Below are 22,838 nucleotides of genomic sequence, written 5' to 3'. Positions count from 1 at the left end.
GAGACCAGGCTGTTGCTTACCAGTCTGGTGATGAATCCTCCATAGTCTAGGTAATGTAAATATATATACACACACACATATATACATATACATATATATTTATCTTTTCCCTTCTCTTCTTCCCATTGCAATTTGCTTATTACATCAATTAGCTTATTATATCAATTTTCTTATTATATCATTGGCTTATTATATCATCTGTTTGTTATATCTGCATTGCCATTTACATGGGATAAAAGTTGTTTACTGTTAAAAGTATTGTGCATGCCTTCTCCCCTCGCAGGTCTCCCACACAAAACATTTTTGTGGTCACAAACAGGATCCGAAAGCAAAAGCATGCCATTTTTCCACCACAGGGATCGGGCTGGGAGGTTCCCATATTCCAGGATGGGAACTCACCAACTTCTCCTCCTTGGTCACTGAGTGATCCAACGGAACTGGACTGTGTAATTGGGAATCTAAATTAGTGCATTTTGAGCCATCGGCTGTGCATGAGGTGCTGCAGGGAATCCCAGTTGGTAAACAAGAAACTGAGGGAATTTCCTGGTGTGGATGGTGCTTGCTTACTGCTTATAAGCTAATGTATCAAGATACGGACTGGTTGCTACAAGAGAAATGTAAGCTGGAAAAGGAAAATGCTAATCTGACTTCCAGACTCACCCCGGCCCAATGCCAGGCCTATGTCTTGACTAATCAGGCTCAAAGCTGTCAGACTATTGCTAAAAAAAGCAGTTGTTCAAGTGGCCCAGTCAGGGTAAAACTGAAAAACTAGTGAGCTGGGGATTGGAGCAGGTAAAACCCAGCTCCTGTCTCAAGAATGGGAAATTAACCCCAGTAAAATTCAAGGACCTGCACACATGGTAAAATGTCTTGGCATCCTATGGAATGCAGGGAAATAGTCCATTTTACCAAAGGCTAAGCTAAAATACTAGAATTTGCAACTCCTGCCACTAAAAAGGAGGCCCAGAAATGTATTGCCTTGCTTGGATTCTGGAGACATTATATTCCCCACTTGGGTAACATTTGACAACCCCTGCACGCAGTCACTAGAAAAGGCTATGACTCTCACTGGGGAGAGGAAGACAGCATGGCTTTTGAACAAGCTAAACAAGCAGTGCAACTGCTCCTGGATCTATGGCCCATATGGGATGGGCCAGCAGAACTGCAAGTAACTGTCCTAGATCAACATGCTAATCAGAGCCTTAGGCAGAAACAAGATGGAAAGACGGTACCTGTGGGGTTTTGGACCTGAAAACTGCCAGAGGATGGCAAAGCTTATACACCTTTCTAGAAGCAATTGTTAGCTTGCTATTGGGCTTTGCTGGAATGGCGCACCTCTGCTTCAACCATGATGTCCTTATGAGGCCTGAAATTCCTATTATGACTTGGGTCATGAGTTCCCCCAAAGCTCACCAGATAGGGCACGCCCAAGAAAGTCGTATCATCAAATGGAAATGGTACATACAAGACCAGGCTAAGCCAAAACCAACGGGGGTATCACTTTTACATGAGGATATACAAAACTTGCCAGCTCAGGAAACCACCAAGCAAGTCCTACAGATAGGGAAGGAATCTCCCCCGTCCAATGGGGCAAATCCTTTAAAGAACTAAGCCCAGAGGATCAGAAACATGCTTGGTTTATTGATGGATCTACCAAATACATTGATGGGACCCGATGCTAGAAGGCAATGGCTCATAACCCTGTTAAAAAGCATAAGCATTTCTGATGAAGGAAGGGGTGGGAGCAGCCAGTTGGCTGAACTAGTAGTGGTCCTCTGAGCTATTCAGGAGGAGGCCAGAGGGATTTGTCACTTGAATACCAACTCTTGGTCAGTAGCAAATGTTCTTCCTACCTGGATGCCCCAATGGCAACAAAACAAATGGTTAATTGGGAACAAAGAGGTTTGGGGTAAACAATACGGGGAAGACATCTGAATCCTGGCACACACTACCATTATCACTGTTTTCCATGTTGATGCTCATGCGTCTCTGTTTTCTCTTGAAAGACTATTTCATCAGCAGGCAGATCAACAGGCCAAAATTTCCACCATAACTGCAAACTTGAATGCGGACAAATGGGTTACAACATGTTCAAGACTTGCAACGAGAGGCTTTATAACGTATGGTATAATTGATAGTGATTACCAGGGAGAGTTAAAGGTCGTTTTATACAATACCACTCCAGATTCTTTTGCTATAAAACCTCAGATGCGGGTTGCTCAATTGTTAGTGGAACCTTGTCAACAATTACCCCTGAGGAAATCTCTGCCCCAACAGAGGCTACATACAGAACTGGGGAATTCAGATCCTGGAGCCAAAATCCTAGAGCCAAAATTTGGGTACAGCATCCATCAGGTCCCACCCTTAAGACTGGTGACCTTGTAGCTATAGCAGCAGAAAATGAAGCAGAGTACAATTTCCTAAAGATGAAAAACAATATCATATTCCCCTCCGTTTTTGTTATCACACGGAATAACCTATCTACTAATGGTCAGCACCTGTGTCTTTGTGTCTGAGGCCAAGATTAAATTCATCAACTGGGTAGCTACTGCTGCAGAAGAAGCCAATCGCAGTCTATGTTGGCTATGCATTGAGTTGCTGGAGGCCGCTGGGAATGGGCTACCTTGGAGAAACCTCCCTGCTAACATTTCTGAATGACTGTGTCGCTACAAATGGGACCACAACAACAACACTTGCAATCCAACCTGGACTTTCTTTGACCAAACCAAGGCTTGGTGCTCTGGGGTTTCTACTGCCAGACACTGTCAACACATGCTCCAAATCAACATTATCCCCAGTGAAACACAATCTCTTTCCTACTTTCATAACACATGAGTACACTATGATTACAGTAACTCCATTGCTGTCCCCTGGGGGGCCCTCTGGGTATGCGGATCCTATGGGTGGCAATACCTGCCCCCACATTGGATGGGGAGATGCACTTGGGGATGGCCATTAATTCCATTCACCATCTGGGATAATATTGCCCTCCCCAGTAATCTAGATGCTCACAAACATCCCTGGTTATGAGTGCACCCGACTCCCTAGGGGAGGTACCCTACCACGGTATTCTCCCCTGCAGCCGATGTAATCCTGCTTTAGCAACAAATTAAAATATTAAGCTTACTTCTAAGAAAACCTCTTAATGATAGTAGCACTGGACGTATGTTGTTAGCAGATGAATTTGCTCAGCTGCATACTGTTGTGTTGCAAATGGAATGGCATTAGATATGCTTACTGCAACCCAAGGAGGGGTTTGCGCCTTACTGCATACTGGATGTTATGGGTATATCCCTGACAATTCTCACAGTATTACTCTCCTTGCAAAGCCATGGTGGGTGCGGTTATTAATTTTGCTTTTAATTCTCCTGTGTTTACTCTGTATCTGTAATCTAGATCAACGATGCCTTCCCCATGTATCTGTAGGAGTATTTTCCTGCAATTGATTATCAAATTGAAGCTGAACGTGGAGGAAAAGTTAAATATTAAATTTGAACTCAACAGAACATGGACAGAAACAATGGTCACCAAGTGTGAGCCCCTTGAGGAATTCATCCAGCTCTATTTCAAAGAAATCTCTATTTAAATCTATTCCTATTTGTTAGTTGTTGTTAAACAACAGACAATCGCAAAAACAAGTTGACCTTTTTGTGTTCCTTGAGCCCAGTCGGGAAGGGCCCTTGTCACTGGGTCTCATGCCAAACAACTGGTTACAAAAAGAGCTAGGGTCCCAGAGCATGCAGAAACTTCGAGAATCCTCTGTAGTCCGGTGAGTGTAGTGTCCGCCTCTGGAGCCCAGGCTGTTGCTTCCCGGTCTGGTGGCGAATCCTCCACAGTCTGGTGAGTGTAAATATATCTTTTCCCTTCTCCCCTTCCCATTGCAATTTGCTTAGTATATCATTCGCTTATTATATCCGCATTGCCATGTAATTGGGATAAAGGTTGTTTACCCTTAAAGGTATTGTGTGTCTGCGTCTTTTCTTCTCCCCTTGCCCGCACAGAACAATAGGCCGGTCAGCTACTTCCAGTCGTTACATTTCTTGGAAGTTTCCTAATCCGCCCATACTGTTTCTGCTTTTCAAGATTTCAATGTAACTTCTTACCTCGCAATCATACTGTTCTAATTTTAACAATTATTTACTGAACGCTTAAGTTCCAGGCACTGCACAATGCTTTACATAAGGTTTTCCAATTTCGTTCTCAAAACATCCCTGTGCGTTGGTCGGTATTAATCCCATTTGACAGATCTGGAAACTGAGGCCCAAAGAGGCTAGTCCAGGCCACCCAGCTAGTTACTCTTGGAGCGGGGCCTCTGATCTAGCTAGTGGTGTAATAGAATTTGTAAATGATATCAAAGAGCATGTATATGTCCCGTAAAACCCAGAGTTTTCTCCCAGGCCAAGAATTGTCCTTTTTGACCTCTGGTGATTGTTTTGTCCCTGAGCTAGATAAGCTGCAAACCTGTTGGAAGCAGTGAAGGGCCGTAGGGAAGAGCAGCCTTGCGGGATAGCCACCTCGTGGAGATAGCTCCACGACCTCCGCTCCCGGAGAGGGGGCCGAACGCACCGCGGTCGCAGCTTCCCTGAGAACGCCGGTCCCCCTGTCACCAGCGCTACCTGCGCTCCGGGCCCAAAGCACAGTCATAAAGCGCGGGACCTTTGGGCGGCGCTGGGCGTCCTGGCCCCGCAGCCACTGGACAGGTTGTCCCGCAGGACTCTGCTCTGTGGAGCTTTTGTCCTTGGGCCGGGGCCCTGCAATCCGCGCGCTACCAAGGTCGAGCCCCTCCAGGAGGGTCCCTCCTCCCGCCGTTCTCCAGAGAGGAGGGGGTCGGGAAGGAAAGAGCGGCGGGGCGGGGCCAGCCACCCACAGTCCCACAACCCAGGTGCGAGTGCGAGGGGGCGGGAGTCCACCCCGCGCCTCCCTCCTCTGCGGAACTCCCCACCTGTGTAAGAGCGGCCCGGGCCGGCCCGCGGCTCCATTTTCTCGCAGCGGCCACACCTGGAGCCGCGCCTTAGGGTTGGGCTGGGCTGGGCTGGGCCGCGCGGCAGCCACGGGGAAGACTGCCTTGGGGCGGGGAGGGAGAGGGTGGTTGGGCTGGCCGGGCCGGGGGGGCCGGAGCCGGGGAGGAGCCGAGTGCGCGCTCGGGGCAGGCGGCGGCGCGGAGCGGTGCAACGGCGGGAGGCGGAGGCGAGGGTGCGATGGCGCGGAGCCCTGGACGCGCGTACGCCCTGCTGCTTCTCCTGGTAAGTGCCGCGAGCGGGGCAGGGGAGCCACCGCCGGGGAGGGCGTCGGTGGGCAAGGTCTAGAGCTCGCGCCCAGACTTGCCCGCCGCCCTTGTGCGCGTTAGCCGCCAGGCCGCCCGCCAGCCCGGCGCTCCCTCCTGCTGCCGGAGGTGGGAAAGGGCCGGGCAGGCTGCGGCGAGTTCCGACCTGGGGCTTCGGAAAAACCTCTTGGCTGGAGCCAGGAGAGTAGGTTGCGACCTGTCGAAGTTGTGTTTTCCTTCCCGCGTCACCCAGGCCCCAGCGCCCTTTTCTGTGGTGTGCGGGTGTAGTGAGCCCTGGGGCGGGGAACACCATTGCTGGGAGTCGGGGGCTTTGTTTAGAGTCTCCGGGATGAGAAACCTGGGGGCAGTAGGGAACAACCTCGCGCCTCTTCCACGTTCCTTGAATTTCCCTAGGATTCCCCAGCTCCTCTAGCCGCCGACACAAGCCAGTGCACTGGGAAAACAGGAACAAGCTTGTATTCTTAGAGTGCAAAAAGTTGGCTAAAAGTAGTTTGTTTTTTTAAAAAGGTGTAATTTACAAAGCTTAACTTATAAGTGGATCACCCACATATAGTTTTAACTTAAAGTTCATGGAGTTGGTGTTTCAAAAGTTTTCCCGTATTTAAGATAATAAACATATGTAATAGTTTGAAGACTTATTCATTTAAAAGGTTACAGAAAATGGAAGTGTAGCGCCCCCTCCCCCACGCCCCACCCCTCACCCCCCGGAGACGACGTTCAGTCCCTGGATCTAGAGTTCTTACGCTCAAATTGGATTTTAAACTGTTGGTTTTCTGTTTGTTTAAGTGGTTGCGCGTATGTATGTCGCTGATAGGGGTTCACTAAATGGGTTTTAATAAAGTGACAGTTATTCTGAAAATATAGGTTGAGTTCACCTTCCAGAGTTCACAAATATGTGTTTACAGAGATTAGTTGCAAAATCATACTCAGTTTTTTTATGTAATAATTAAAAACGCAAATACATTCACTGTATTCAAAGTTCTAACTTCCAAAACATGAGCCCTTCTATCCTAGAGTTTTGGTGTGATATGGAAGAAAATCGTGTGTGTGTGTGTCTCTCAAAACGGAAAAAGGCGTGACTAAATCCAGTCTAGAGATTTCCATGAACTTTCAGGTGGAAGAGCATGATAATTAGGACGTCCAGGCCTAGCACACAGTTCATTTTCGTGTTCTACTTATCCATTTCGTTTTGCCCAGGTAACTTTGAGGTAACTTTCAATGAAAGTTCATTTTGTTGACAAAACTTTTCTAAAACATGGTTCGGGGCTTCGTTTTTAGCCTCTGGGATGGCAAAACAACTAATCCTCTCACCTTGATGTTTCCTTGGTTAAGAAGAATTTCCAAGCTGGTGTGACACCTTGCTCACTTTGAGAGTTACATATTCTTTCCATATATGAAAACAAAAGACCTTTAATCTTCAAATAATATAGCAATCAGGCCAATTTGTACACTCACAGAGTAGCAGGTAAACAAATTAGGCATATCTTTCACTTTAGCAATTTGATACTTTTACCTTATTGGGCAGTAATAAACATCTTTAGAAAGTGACTACAGCCAATGGAACAGGAGCAAAATTCTTGGACTGTTCTATGTATTTTCTATAAAACTTTCTGCAGTATAAATTTGAATATGTTTATTTTTGTCCAGAGAATAGTGGGCAATGCAGCATTTTACCCTCAGTGTGTTTGCAGTTGTAGTTTTTTGGTAAAAAAAAAAAAAAAAAAAAAAAAAAAGGAAAGCAACTCATCTGACAGAAGTAGTTGCCAAGGAAACAGGTCCTTCACTGGAAGGAATATAAATTGTAGTCTGTTAGGTCAGAGTTCAGTTGCAGATAACGGAATTTACTCTAGCTATTTAAAGTCAGAATAGGTTTATTTCGGGGCACTAAACTGACTACCTAAGTGTAGGAAGGATTGAGAAGACTCCCATTTGAGCCGTCAGTAATGACTTCAAAGCCACACAGCAGTGCCACACTGCTTAGGGAGCTGGGCCTCTCCTGTGACCAGGAACTGCCCTGCCACTCCCACAGTCTGGAAACTGCTGTGATCAGGGTGCTACTTTGGCCACCACCTGCAGACCCATGCATGCCGCATCTGCTAGGATGCATAACAACATGGATGCTTGTACCTTGCCTCTTGGTGTTCACGAATCTAATGACTAGAGCCATAATAAGATGACTACAAAGAACCCAGCTCCTTATATCCACATCTGCTTGCCAGGAAAAACAGCAGGCACGGAGCTCTGTTTCACTTCCTTCTTTCAAATCTCATGTAAATACTGATTGAACCCAAACCCCATTCAGAACGAAGCCTGCAGTGGAGTCTAGGACACGTGGCCTTTTGCTTTCCTCAGCAGTACAGGGAGACACACCAGAAGGTAGCTGTGTCACCCACATAGCTATCACACATTTAGGCCAGCTGTATCAAAATGGGAAAAAGAAATAATGTTCTGAGTAAAATTAGAGAATGTTTCCTCTTCAAGCGTTCTTTGTCTGCAATCCATCGACTCCCAAATGGTTCACAGATAGAATTCAAGGGGTTCCTAGAGATGGCAAGGAATTAATTACATATATATTTTAACTACCTTCTGACTGAAATGTAGTATTTCTTTAAATGATGAGTGTGGGGAAGGCACTGCCATAGTAGTGTGAGCAGTAGCTGTGACTATCACAATAGAATTCACAAATACCTTTATATCTTCTTATGGTGATCTCAAAATACCGTTTATTCTCAACATCACTAATAGACTTTCTACTAGATCTTTTACTTGATACATTAATAACAAAATACATTTTATTGCTGCATCACAAATTGGTATTTTAAAAATGCTGATAACTATTTCAATATAATTGGGTTCATTGATAATCCCCTGTATTTTATTTTATAAATTTGAAATTGTTAATCTGAGAAGGGGTTCAGAGGCCTCGCCAAATTGCCAAGGAGGGCTCCTGGGTGAGAGATTTCCTGATGGTTGCTTCAAGTTTGGGTTCGACGAATGAAGCTTGTGCTTTAAAGTCTAACTACATTTTAAGGATTCAATGGCAGCAGATCACACTGTGAGCAGCCATATTTAGTAGGGTGTTAGTTTGCTAGGACTGCTGTAACAAAGTGCTAAAAACTGGGTGGCTTAAAATAACAAAAATGTATGATCTCGCAGTTCCAGAGGCTAGAAATCCAAAATCAAGGTGTGGGCAGGGCCATGCTCCCTCTGAAACCAGTTTCCTTCCTTTCCTCTTCCAAGTGTGTGCTGGTTTGTTGGCAGTCTTTGTCATTCCTCCTCTTGTAGGTGCATTCATTACTCCAATCCTCCATCTGTGCATGGCATTCTCTCTTTTGTCTCTTTGTATTGTCTTCCCTCTGTGCATGTCTGTGTCCTTCTCCAGATTTCCCCATTTTATAAGAACATCGGTTGTACTGGATTATACCCCAAAATAATGACCTCAACTTGGTTAAATCTGCAGAGACCCTATTTCCAAATAAGGTCACATTCTGAGGTACTGGTGGTTAGCACTTCAATATATTATCTTTTAGAGGTCATAATTTGATCCATAACAAGTAGATTCAAGTATCTATAAATTATCAATAATATCAGAGTTCTGCTTAGTGTTCTAATATACAACTTAATAGCACATATGAAAGAATACATTTAAGTATAAATTAGATGGTGAATATTGAAGCCATAGAATAATCAATTATCATATCCATGGATTTTAGAAACATGGATTTCTTACTGGTTTTTGTTTCTAAAAGTTAGTAGGTAATGGGAAAGTGGCAGCTCTTAACAAAAAATTTTTTTAATTATAACTTAAGGCAAGTACTTTACAAAAAGACATGAGCATTCATTGGTCTACATTCTCTCTGATTATTAGAAATCCCCGATAAGCTAGATTAAAATTTCCAAGGCTAATATTCTGTGGTGTGTGGGCGTAGTGAGCCCTGGGGCAGGCTCACTACAATATAAATACGTATTTATAGAAACTTCCCAATTGATCTAATTGTCAGACAGTTGTAAGCATGAGAATTACTGGTCTATATTTTGCAAAATAGTTTATGACATAGAAAAATTTACATGGGAAAAATTACACATTGAATACGGATTGGTATTTTTGAAAACTGCCAAATTATAATTAAAATTAGAAACTTTAGGCTGGGCACGGTGGCTCACGCCTGTAATCCCAGCACTTTGGGAGGCCAAGGTGGGCGGATCACCTGAAGTCAGAGAGTTTGAGACCAGCCTGGCCAGCATGGTGAAACCCCGCCTCGACTAAAAACACAAAAAATTAGCAGGGTGTGATGACGCATGCCTGTAGTCCCAGTTACTCAGGAGGCTGAGGCACGAGAATCACTTGAACCTGGGAGGCGAAGGTTGCAGTGAGCCAAGATTGTACCACTGCACTCCAGCCTGGGTGACAGGGGGACTCTCAAAAAAAAGAAGGAAAGAAGGAGGGAAGAAAGGAAGGGAGGGAGGGAAGAAAGATGAAAGGAAGGAAGGAACTTTAATTGAAAGCATAAAGGACTTTTAGATCTATTTGAGCAATTTTTAACCACAGCTTTTTTCCCCTTTCACTCTGCCACAGATTTCAGTAGCTTTGATAACAGCTTTTGAACATATAGTCTGTATATGATGAAAAACCATCTTGTCAGTTTTGTTTTTTATTAAGTTTTTATCATATGCAAAGCTTGATGATTAGAGTGAAGAAGCTGGAACAACAGAATTCATACCACGGTCTATAGTGAGATGAGAAATGTCCATAAGAAAAGAAACCAAACACACATGGACCCCTATTTAGTGAATCCCTGCTTGATGCTAGGCAATGTGCTAAACACTGGGGAACTATAAAACCAGACATGTTCTGCCCACATGGTGCTTACAGTCTAATGAATGGTGCAGCAAGTAAATGGTTAACTTCCAAATGGGTAACGATAGAGTAAGAAGAGTAATAATAGAGAAACATAATACCATGGAGCCTACAGAAGGAGTAACTGTCTCGGCACTGGGTATCCCAGCTAGTATCTGAGAATAATTATAAATTAATGAGATGATAAGAAGAGAGATAGATTCTAGGTAGAGAGAAGAGCATCTACAAAGGCCTGAAAACAACAGTTCGTGGTTCTGCAGAGGAACCTAAACGTTCATTGTTGCTTGAACATAGAAAGTGAGGCAGAAGAATGTATAGGAAGATAGGCCTTCAAGCCAACAGAAGCCCCAAAAAGCTAATTGCCAAGGAAGTGTTTTTAGGGAGGTATTGGTTGAGATGGTCAGGAAAGGGTCAAGAAAGAAGAGATAGGATTTTATAGGATTTGAGTGATTAAGTATAATTTTGCCTGGTTAAAAAGAGAGGCAAGAGGCATTGAGGACTTGGTAAGCAAGATCAAAGCCAGGCAGAAAAGCCCACAGACCATGGGGTACCTGGGAGGGAGAAGCAGCCTGGCTGCCATAGGGAGATTGGTTTGGGAGCCAAAGGGGTGGAAAGGCATTTGGGTTGTCACAGTGCCTGAGAATGCCCCTGGTATTTAGTTCCCAAAGCCCAGGAACACTAAGTCTCCTACATTCTGTAGAACCTTCAAGAATTGGGCACATGTGAAGAATTTTCTATCCAAAATGCTTATAGCATCCACATTGAGAAACTGATAGGCAAATAGTAAGAGGTTCTAAGTAGGGATTTATTTTACTTGTCTGGACCCTCTTTTTGAAAGGCAAATATCTCTTGGGTTGATTACACCTTGATACATTTGTCCACTCAACAAATATTGAGCACCTACTCTGTGCCAAGCCCTGTTCCAGGTCTCACCTCGAAATCACGCCTGACTGTGGATTATTTTCATCAGTCAAGAAGTTGCCAACTGGCTGACTGGGGAGTGTTTTGGATGGAGATGAGAGGAGATGAGACCATTTAGATTTCCCTTGTTCTAAAACACCTCCATCTAACCACTCTTTCAAGCTCCCTACAATGCAAACAAAAACATTAAACTAAATGTTTGATACCCACTGCCTCATTTTAATGATCCAGTCTCCTTAGACCCCAAAAGTGCTAATTGAGAAACTCGGCAAGGGTACTAGCTCAGTCATCATCTCCTTTTAAGACCATTAATCATATCATTTCTTGTGCAGATATCACCTTCCTCTGCTTCCTCAGTATTCTGGGGTTCCTTTCACTTACAGGAACCCACATGCTTCTCACACCTTTTTTTTCTGGCCAAGCACAATGGGGCAGGTGCAGGGGTACACAGTACATATATCACTAGGAGACCTCAAGTAGGGGTGGGAGAGAATGGCAGTGGCCAAGAGGATGCTGCCCTTAGGACAGTGTGTGTGTGGATGTTGAGAACGTCCCCAGCGGCCAGGCAATCCATGCCCGTCATTGAGCCACACTGCCCTGCTCTCTGTTACCTAGCATCTCTCCTCCCTACTCAAATACTTTCCCGAGGACCTGAGCTTAACATGTCTACAGTCTGTGCTCTGGGAATTGCATCTTTCTAGCTACTCAGACTGAAAACCTTGACACCCTCTGACTCCTTCCCTATTATCCCCACACAGGGCATTGCCAAGGATTTTTGTCCCCATAAAGGCTCCTACTTCTACCCATCTGTCTCATTGCCATTCCCCTGATGCTGTTCCTCATTCCGTCTCCCAGACTTAGTACTTTAATCTCTGAACTGTCTCCTGCCTTTTATCTTGCACGGTACTGCCAGAAAATCTTTCAGAATCACTAGCGACATAGTCTCCCTAATGAGAAGCTGGCAATGACTCTCCACTCCTTATAAGATCAGTGAAGAACCTCAGCTCAACCCTTTGTCCTTCTTTTCTTTTTTTGTTTTTTTGTTTTGTTTTGAGATGGAGTCTCGCTCTGTCGCCCAGGCTGGAGAGAAGTGGCACGATCTTGGCTCACTGCAAGCTCCGCCTCCCGGGTTCATGCCATTCTCCTGCCTCAGCCTCCCAAGTAGCTGGGACTACAGGCGCCTGCCACCACGCCCGGCTAATTTTTTGTATTATTAATAGAGATGGGGTTTCACCGTGTTAGCCAGGATGGTCTCAGTCTCCTGACCTCGTGATCTGCCCGCTTCGGCCTCCCAAAGTGCTGGGATTACAGGCGTGAGTAACCACGCCCGGCCTTTGTCCTTATTTTCTACTTGCCACCATTGTATAGTTCTAGGTGCCAAACTACACTACTTCTCATTTTTTGTCGAAATAGCTCCATATTCTGTCACATGCAGTCTCTCATCTGTGCGTTTTCCTTCCTCCTATATGCACAGAGACAGATTATCTTCCATTTCCAAGGCCAAGACCATTGCTATCTCCTTGCTAAACCTCTCCTGAATTCCCCACAAGGAAGTAATCTTACCTTTTCTGAGTTCCCCAGAACTATTTTTATAGCCGTCAGTTATACAATTAAGGTTTCCTACCTCATAGTAGTTTGATCCTCCTATTAAACTGTAAGCATCTTCAGAGCAAGATATTTGTATCTTTTGTCTAGAAACTAGCTAAATGCCTTGAGCACAGATGTATTCTTTAAAAACCTGAGCTAAAGTATCTTTCTACGTTTAGAAAAGCGGGAATAATGATATGAATTTCATGTGTTTAAGAGAATTATTTAATGCCCAGGTGGGTTGAGTAGTAATTTTTTTTTTTTTTTTTTTTTGAGGCAGAGTCTCTCTCTTTCACCAGGCTAGAGTGCAGTGGCGCAGTCTCGGCTCACTGCAACCTCCACCTCCTGGGTTCAAGCAATCCTCCTGACTCAGCCTCCCAAGTAGCTGGTAGTAGCGTGGTGCATACCACCACGCCCATCTAATTTTTGTATTTTTAGTAGAGACAGAGTTTCACCATGTTGGCCAGAATGGTCTCCATCTCGTGACCTTGTGATCTGGCCTGCCTTGGCCTCCCAAAGTTTTGGGATTACAGGCGTGAGCCACTGCACCCAGCCAAGTCGTAAATTTTTGTTTAACTTTTATGCATTTAGCAGTCACAAATTGGGCATCCACTATATGACCAACAGTCTTTGAAGGGCATGTGAACTGCCCCCTGCAATCCTGGAGCTTACAGTGGAGAAAGGAGTGTAAGGACAAGAACTTGACATTTTTTGAATATCTGCTGTGTGCCAGTCACTGGATTTAGTGAAAGTTAATAATGGGTGAAATTGAATCAAACCCAGGTTCACCTGGCACCAAATGCCTGTCAATCCAGAGACATCATCGAGAATTCCCCTTACAGCAGTTTGCTACAGTGAGTCATCAATAAGGTCTGAACTTCTGGAACTAGATAATTTATTTCACTGCAAATTAGAATCATTCTAGAGAGGAAAAAAGAAATGTAAATTAAGATTTACCTCATTTCAGAGAGAGAATCCTGCAAAACTGTACATACAACTTTCTAAAGCCCTTGATTTTCACTCTTTTCAATTTTGCTGATCCACTTATTTGAGACTAATGAAATGCTTGCTTCCCACTTTGGACCTTGGAGTCTCCTGTGGGTTAATTTCTGGTAGTTCCTGCAGTTTGCCTTACTGACAGGCCAGTGCCATCTAATGGTTAAAAAGCACAGTCAGAAGCTCTTGGTTTTCTTAAACTTCTCAGTGAAAAGAAATCATTATCTTCATTTTACTTTTCAGTGTAGTGTCAGGAATATACTGCAGCAAAAAAGTGGAAACAGCCGACACTTTTTGTTTATCAAATTTTGTGAAGTCTGTTGTACAGTTTTATTTATATTTTGCCTAATTCCAAAAGCATTTGTGGCCATTACAGAAAACACCTACCAATAAAATGGTATTTTTTTTTTTTACATTTCTAGTCATTTAATAAATGCTATTTTGAATTGAAATTGTATTTTAGTTAGGTTTGCTTGTTTGAGCAACCCAACAATGACTTCAATGAAAAGAAAAAGTATTGTTTTTCTTTTTTTAAAAATTATACTTTAAGTTCTGGGGTACATGTGCAGAATGTGCAGGTTTGTTACATAGGTTTACACATGCCATGGTGGTTTGCTGCACCCATCAACCCATCATCTGTATTAGGTATTTCTCCTAATACTATCTCTCCCCTCCCCGCTAGCCCCAACAGGCCCCAGTGTGTGATGTTCCCCTCCCTGTGTCCATGTGTTCTCATTGTTCAGCTCCCACTTATGAGAGAGAACATGCGGTGTTTGGTTTTCTGTTCTTGTGATGGTTTGCTGAGAATGATGGTTTCCAGCTTCATCCATGTCCCTGCAAAGGACATGAGCTCATCCTTTTTTATGGCTGCATAGTATTCCATGGTGTATATGTGCCACATTTTCTTTATCCGGTCTATCACTGATGGGCATTTGGGTTAGTTCCAAGTTTTTGCTATTGTGAATAGTGCCACAGTAAACATACGTGTGCATGTGTCTTTATAGTAGAATAATTTATAATCTTTTGGGTATATACCCAGTAATGGGATGGCTGAGTCAAGTGGTATTTCTGGTTCTAGATCCTTGATGAATCACCACACTGTCTTCCACAGTGGTTGAACTAATTTACACTCCCACCAACAGTGTAAAAGCGTTCCTATTTCTTAGCATCCTCTCCAGCATCTGTTGTTCCCTAACTTTTTAATGATTGCCATTCTAACTGGCATGAAATGGTATCTCATTGTGGTTTTGATTTGCATTTCTCTAATGACCAGTGATGGTGAGCTTTTTTTCATGTTTGTTGGCTGCATAAATGTCTTCTTTTGAGAAGTGTTTGTTCATATCCTTCGCCCACTTTTTGATAGGGTTGAGTGTTATTTTCTGATAAATTTGTTTAAGTTCCTTGTAGATTCTGGATATTAGCCCTTTGTCAGATGGATAGATTGCAAAAATTTTCTCCCATTCTGTAGGTTGCCTGTTCATGCTAATGATAGTTTCTTTTGCTGCCCAGAAGCTCTTTAGTTAATTAGATCCTGTTTGTCAATTTTGGCTTTTGTTGCCATTGCTTTTGGTGTTTTAGTTGTGAAGTCCTTGCCCATGCCTGTGTCCTGAATGGTATTGCCTAGGTGTTCTTCTAGGGTTTTTATGGTCTTAGGTCTTACATTTAAGTCTTTAATCCATCTTGAGTTAATTTTTGTACGAGGTATAAGGAAGCGGTCCCGTTTCAGTTTTCTGCATGTGGCTAGCCAGTTTTCCCAACACCATAAAATGGTAAAGTATTTTTTAAGTGACAAATGCTTAGGACCAGTAAAAGTTGAACTAGAAGAAGAGGTATAAACCAGGGAAAACACTACCTAAAGTAATACAATTGTAGTTGATGAATACTTGTAAAATGAAAAATCTTTCTGTGATGAGAATTCACAGTTACTGAACTGCCCGATTTATTTTATTTTATTTTATTTTATTTTATTTTATTTTATTTTATTTTATTTATTCTTGAGACAGTTTCACTCTGTCACCCTGGCTGGAGTGCAGTGGCGCCATCTCGGCTCACTGCAACCTCTGCCTCCTGGGTTCAAGTGATTCTTGTGCCTCAGCCTCCCGAGTAGTTGAGATTACAGGCATGCACCACCACACCTGGCTAATTTTTGTATTTTCAGTAGAGACGGGGTTTCACTGTGTTGGGCAGGTTGATCTTGAACTCCTGATCACAGGTGATCCACCCACCTCTGCCTCCCAAAGTGCTGGGATTACAGGTGTGAACTTACAGGTACGAGCTTACAGGCATGAACCACTGAGCCCAGCCTGAATTGCCTGATTTAGAAGGCATCTTTTCACATGTCTCTCCGTAACTAGGGGCTCATTATCCAGTTTATGAATTATCCAGGCTCTCCTCTTCCCTTTCCTGTGCTGCCATGTGATTTTACACAGTGGTTTCCGAAAGTGTGGTCCCACCTTTGGGACCAAGCAGCATCAGCATCCCCGGGAAACTTGTTAGATACAAATTCTTGGACCCCATCCAGACCTACTGAGTCAGACACTCTAAGGCGGGGCTCAGTAATCTGTGTTTTATCAAGGTGATTCTACTGCTACTCAAGCTTGAAAACCACTGTTAACATCCCAATTAGAAAATAAAAATAAATGGAGTAGAAAAGAAGATTAAATATTAAAAAGCCCTATGCCAAGGGGAAAAATAGGAACTGTCCATGAATATACGAAACGTTACCTGAAATAAGAATTCACAGCATGCATGAACAAGTCAAGGGTAGCAAAGCATTGCTAAATGCATGTTTTAAAATTCTATGAGTTAATAAAAAGTTTTCAAAGAAACTGTCTTCCTCTTTGTAACTAACTTCAATATGACTCACCTAAAATCATATTTGTTACATTCAGATTAGCCCAAACATCCCAAGAACAGGTGAAAGATTTTGATAAGTCATCTACTTTATTACTGTCAGATTTAAAATATTTATTATCTAATGTTCAAATTCAGAGTTCAAAAATTGAAAGTTCAAAATATTGCTCGTTTTTTTAAAATTAGCAATTGTGAAAAATATAATTACGTATTTAAATCAGCTATTGAGTGAGACTGCTATAGGAATATAGAAATGTCTAGATCATCTATAAGTTGGATTTTTAAGCTGGAATTTTCTAAATAAGTTGTGCTGGTTAGCCTTAAAATAAATTTTATAAAAACTGCCTTTTCTTCCTCCCATCCCCAAAATAAGATTAAGAAGAAAAAAGTGCAGTAGGTGAATTCTAACATAAACCTGACCCACGTCAGATTTATCAGAGCAGATCACCAAAATCATTGGTCCACCGTGACTGCACTGGGTCACTGGAACTCTTCTGAGTGTGTACATTTCTATGACTATAGACTACAGAGCCGCCTTTGTGGCTACAGAGACTACTGCAGACCAGACCACCAGCTCTGCCAATACAAATAGAAAAATCAGGATGGGTGACTGGAGGAAATAAACAAGTGACATCCACTCCCTTTATTTTATCGCATTTTATTTCTTTCAGATTATTTCAGCCAAAGTTGAAAACTCTTTAAGAATGAATTGGGGATAAACCAGGGATCTTCTGGGCAGTTTTTGATTTGCCCTCCTGTACAATAAAAGGGAGAAACAAAAGAGTTATAAAACATTCTGCCTGGTTGGAAGGTTGAGTAACATAAGGAAAGAAAATAACACAGATGTTAGATGATGGGCCTGAGATGGGCATGGATTTGAAGAACCACTGGCAAGTGCCACGTCCTCTGTGTTTGAGTTCTAAAGATAGTCCGTTGAGCACACTGCTTACCTTCTAGTAATTTCTCACTGAATGGACATTAGAAGCCATTATAGGGACTCAAAGTTGAAATAATGTTTTAAACTAATTTGTATTTCTCTACATCCATTTTTAATAAGATATCTCTTAGTCTGAGTTATTAAAGTTTAAGGGATTACCTCACCGTAAAACCACTGAACACTTCAAGATTCTCTACTTTAAAGGAAAGACTTCTGATAGAGAACCTGTCAGCCAGGAGGAGCTGCCATCCAGTGACTCATGAGTCCTCCTGGATTCTTCGGGTTTAAACTCATCAAGGTGACTTCAGAACAGAAAGTCTTTTCTAAAAGTGCTGACCTTGCAAACAACGACTACATTGATTGATGCTATTTGGTATTCCCTCATGCCTCTGCGGAAAAAAAAAAAAAAAAAAAAAAAAAATATTTTGCCAGATAACAGGAAGTCCAGTTTTTATAAGATGTGCAGGATCCAATGGTAGGAAATATTTTTACGTGTTTTTCAAAGCAGCAAAGCTAGTTAAAATAAAGTAACTTTTTTAGAGTTAGCAAATTAGAAAAGCTTTTGCAGAATTTTTTGGTTCATCTGAAAACACTCCTTTGGATACAGGAACTAGCAGCTTACTTTTCCTCGTCAGTCTTAAAGGCATGTTGCAGGTGACATTTTTCTGTCACCAAGTTCCTGGTGAGAAAAAAAGTCACACATTTAGTGTTTGGAGGAAACCGTATCGGCCATCTTGTCCAGCCACCCTTCCAATGCTTGAAACCCCTATACAGCATCCCCACAGGAAGTGACTCAAACTTACAGAGTGGACAGGTTTTTTTTTAAAAGTGCCAGGGAGTGGGAATGGAGGACTAAGGCAGAAAGTTTCTGCTTATTCCATTCATGTTATTTGCAGTATACTACCCACTGGAGATGTACAGAATCTCCACAGTCCTCTGCAGCTTGTATGACTGTCCTGACCCTAGCTACTACAGTAGCTTCCAATCAGAGAAACGCAGCCATGCTTTCGTAACCTCAGCACTTTGCCAGTTGGAGCCAGATAACACTTAGTTGTAAGGGCTATCGTGTGCATTGTAGGATGTTTGACAGCATCTCTGGTTTCTACCCACTAGATGCCACTGGCATTTATCTCCCCGACCTCAAGCCCAAACCTGGTTTGACAACCAGAAATGTCTCCAGAATTACCAAATATCCCCAGTGGCAGGAGGAGCAGGGCAGGGCAAAACTGTCCCTAGTGGAGAACAATTGGTCTAAATTAAGAATGTGTTCTGTGAGATACAGGATCTAAAGGAACCAGATCCAAATTATTTAGAAAGCAGTGGCTGAGATCTTAACTGTTTGCTTAGTCAAATAAACAAACAGTTCCACAATTGACAAAATGTTAGTGCAGTTCTTTTTTCTTTTTTGTACAATGAATGAAGCAAATATTTCAGTCCATCACACCTTATTAAAAACATGCTACTGCAATAGGTGCTGTAAAAATGCAGATAGCAGAACCCTGCTACCTAGATTCCAAGACAACCTTGACTTGAGGATGCACATCCATTTTTTATGTTTTAGTGTAACATCCATACAGAAAAGTGCACATATCACGAGTGCACTGAATCTTCACAAACTGAAAACACCATGTCACCAGTTACCAGATAAAGAAACAGATTGCCAGCATCCCAGAAGGCCCCTTGTGCTCCCTTCAGTCCCTATGAGCCTCCTGATAGCCACTGTCCAGATTCACAGCAGATTAGCCTTGCCTGTGTTACACTGACTCCCTAGATGCTCAGCAATTTAATACCAGCCTTTTGAGAGAAGAAAAGAAACATTACATTAAAGATGTACAAGACCTCTAATATGCATCCCAGTTCCATAACTAAAACCGACTGATGACTCCCAAATGTTTATCTCCAGGCATAACTTCTTTTCTGAGCTACTAACTCCTATATCCAAAAGGCCATTCACATAGAACACATAAAAACAGCTCTTACCTCCCATTTCACCCCTCCCTCAACACCACCCCCCCTCTCCTGCCCCACCTTCAGCTTACCCCATCCCTCTCCCCATTCTGTCTCATCTCTGGAAATGGTGCCTTCACTCACCCAGGTGTTCCGGGTCAAAATTCTAAGGGTCATCTTGACTATTCACCCTCATTCACTCCATTCACAGGTCTCTGTTGCCTCTGCCTTCAAAATAAACACTAGAGGTATCTACTTTCTTTCATCTTTACTGCAACCCCCAGGGTTTAAGCTAGTGTTATCTATTGCACCACTCCTGCAATGGTGCAGTGACTACAGTCTGGTCTCCATATGTTTGTTTTTGCCCCTTTATGGTCTGTTCTCTGTACAGTAGCAGCAGTGAGCTTTTTCAAACATAAACTGATTTGTATCGTTTCCAAACATAAAAGCTTCCAGTGGCTTCCTCTCACACTCAGGATAAAACCCGAAGTCCTCTCCCTGACTGGGTACTGGCCTTTTATCCCTGTGACATCATCAGTGATTCATCACCGCATGGCCTGGGCGTTCCTTTTGCCGGGCTCTGCCTGCCTGGCTTCCTCATACCATTCAGGTCTCTGTGCAGATGCAGCCCCTTCTGAGAGTTTTTCCACACATCCAAATCATTCTCTACTATCCTGGCCCTGTTTTAATTTTTTTGTAGCTCCTACCAAAACCTGGTCTGTCTTTGTCTCTCTCCCCAGTATGTAAGCATCCAACAGGGTAAGAATATTGTGTTACTTGCTGTTTTGTTTAATTTAATTTAATTTAATAATTGTCTTAATTTAATACTTAATTTAGGAGAGCTAAATAATTAAACATGAGGCCAAAGTACATAAGAAAGCGGCAGTCTTTTATTGCAAGTATGCACACACTCTCAGGCGAGGTTCTGCAGTCCTCAGGTATGGGGCCAGGGAAGTCGCACCGGTGCTCTGGGTGAGGTTCTCTGGTCCACAAGTAGGAGGGGCTGAAGAAGTCACGCTGGCTCCTGCCGGCTGGCTCCTGCCGGCAGCGGACTTTTATGCATTGGTACTGGAAGGGGGAGGGCAGTGAGCGGGATAAGGGCGTGATAGGGGCGTCTCCATAGATGTAGCCGGGTAAGTTTCAATCTCTTCGGACTGACGTCACCTGGCGCATGCTCGGTTGATCTGCATCTTCCCAGACGCGGGCTGCATTTTCCTGCGTGCGGGAAAGTTAGTGAGGAAGAACCCGGAAGCAACATGGATTGTGCCTTCTTGTTCACCTTCCTCCATCTTGTCCTTTCTCCCTCACCCAAACAGTCCAACCTCTTATTGATTATAAGAATTTGGGGCGCCGTTGTCTGGCTGGCTGCTTCCTGCTGTTAAGGGGCGTAGTTAGGGTCTGAGGTTGGCAGTTGGACGTAGGGATGCAGGAGCATTTGGTTGAAGGTGACTCGGGTGATTTCTTGGACCTTGGCTCGGAGAAATTTTATTAAAATGGGAGCAAAACATAAGGCAAGGCAGAGGATTAGTATGGGAATTAGGAAATCACAAAGGGCACCCTGCCAAGCTAGGTCTTCCATGAGAGTAAGAAGTTGGGAAACCTACTGGTTGGGGGATGGGTCGGGAAGGAGGGTGTCTATGGGGTTTATGAGGGAAAAGTCAGTTAAGATGAAGAATAGTGAGGAAGCAGGAAAATTTGAGCAGGGTGTTGATCCTTGAGTAGAACCTGGTCACCTGGAGAAAGGGAAGGAGAATAGATGTTTTGAGTTAGGTTAAGATGTCTCGTCCCAAGAGGGCGGTGGGACAAGAGGGCATGATGAGGAAAGAGTGGGCAAAGCATGCATAGTCCAGGCGGTAATTTAACACTGGGGTCTGGCGAGGGTTAGACGGTTTACCGTCTACCCCAACTACTGAGATAGTGGATGGCTGGCTAGGACCTCCATAGGTTGACAAAACAGAATAGGTAGCCTCCATATTGATGAGAAAAGAAATTGGCTTACCCGCTATCTGTAGAGTTACCCTAGGCTCAGCGAGGGTGACCAGGGTCTCCGAGTGTGGGCACCGTCAGTCGTCGTCCAGGTATAGGAGCTGGAAGGAGCCTTCTGGCCTTTGAGGAGAGGCACCACGTTGAAGCGCAATGCCTGCCCTGCTGGCGGGGCAATCAGACTTCCAATGTTTCTCCTGTTGGCAGGTTGGGCACGGCGTGGTAGGTGGGTGAGGATTTGGACACCTTTTTGCCCAATGCCCAGTTGTGAACTGTCTTAATTTAATTTAGTTTAATAATTGTCTTAATTTAATACTTAATTTAGGAGAGCTAAATAAGTAAACATGAGGCCAAAGTACATAAGAAAGCGACAGTCTTTTATTGCAAGTATGCACACACTCTCGGGCGAGGTTCTCCGGTCCTCTGGTATGGGGCCAGGGAAGTCTCGCTGGCGCTCTCGGGTGAGGTTCTCTGGTCCACAAGTACGAGGGGCGGAAGAAGTCACACCGGCTCCTGCCGGCAGTGGACTTTTATGCATTGATACTGGAAGGGGGAGGGCAGTGGGCGGGATAAGGGCGTGATCGGGGAGTCTCTGTAGGCGTGGCCGGGTAAGTTTCGATCTCTTTGGATTGACGTCACCTGGCGCATGCTCGGTTGATCTGCATCTTCTCGGGAGCGGGCTGTATTTTCCCGCGAGTGGGAAAGTTGGTGAGGAAGAACCCGGAAGCAACATGGATTGTGCCTTCTTGTTCACCTTCCTCCATCTTGTCCTTTCTCCCTCACCCAAACACTTACCATATCCTACAAGCTCAGGAAATTGAGGGTATGAATTAATTCAAACTTGCAGAAATTTTAAGATGAGGACCATGCAAGACTTAGAATTGAGGAAATGTCTCATAAATTATATTTATTGAATGCCAGTCACTGCAATAGTTACATTTCATGTATTTCTTTAATTTGCACATCAGCCCTGCAAAACAGATGTGTCCTAGTTAGGTGGCTATCAGATGCAAGTAACAAAACCCAACTAAAAGTAGGTTAAAGAAAAGAATATTGAATATCTCGTAAGAAAAGGTCTGGAGAGAGAGTTGGTCCAGATTTGAATGATTCTGTAACTTAAAGCCTTTATGATTTCAGTTTGGCTTCTCTAGCATTTCGTTAGCTCTCCCCTCATGGTCACAGCATGGCTGTAGCTATTCCAAATGTCACTTCCTCACTCAGCAGTCTCCAGAGGCACTTAAACAGGGAGGTTATGCATGCACTTCTCTTTTAATCAGTGAGGAGAATCTTTTGTAGGGTCTCCTGATACCTCTTACACATTTATGCCTAAACCAGACACTATCAAAGTAAACAGACATACATACCCTGTTTTGTCATACCAGTCATTCAGCTCCATGAGCTAGGCAGGGTCTACCTGAGAGTACAAAATAGAGTCTTATGAACACTGAAGATGAGAGAAAATGCCAATAAGC

At 43.5% G+C, this 22,838-nt stretch overlaps 1 protein-coding gene across 1 annotated transcript in view; it reads left to right on the top strand.

Moving 5' to 3' along the window:
• Nucleotides 1-5,107: 5,107 nt before the first annotated feature.
• The window catches only part of DSG2 (desmoglein 2), a 52,821-nt gene continuing 35,090 nt past the window's right edge, over nt 5,108-22,838 (top strand). Inside the window, exon 1 of the mRNA XM_007974368.3 lies at nt 5,108-5,243. Within this exon, the coding sequence (XP_007972559.3) occupies nt 5,199-5,243 (45 nt within the window). The 5' untranslated portion in view covers nt 5,108-5,198. The remainder of the gene's footprint in view (nt 5,244-22,838) is intronic.

This window comes from Chlorocebus sabaeus, chromosome 18, assembly GCF_047675955.1.
Source record: "Chlorocebus sabaeus isolate Y175 chromosome 18, mChlSab1.0.hap1, whole genome shotgun sequence".
Lineage (NCBI taxonomy): Eukaryota > Metazoa > Chordata > Mammalia > Primates > Cercopithecidae > Chlorocebus > Chlorocebus sabaeus.
Note: the sequence above shows the minus strand (reverse complement) of the source record. Positions and strands in the feature narration are given on the sequence as shown.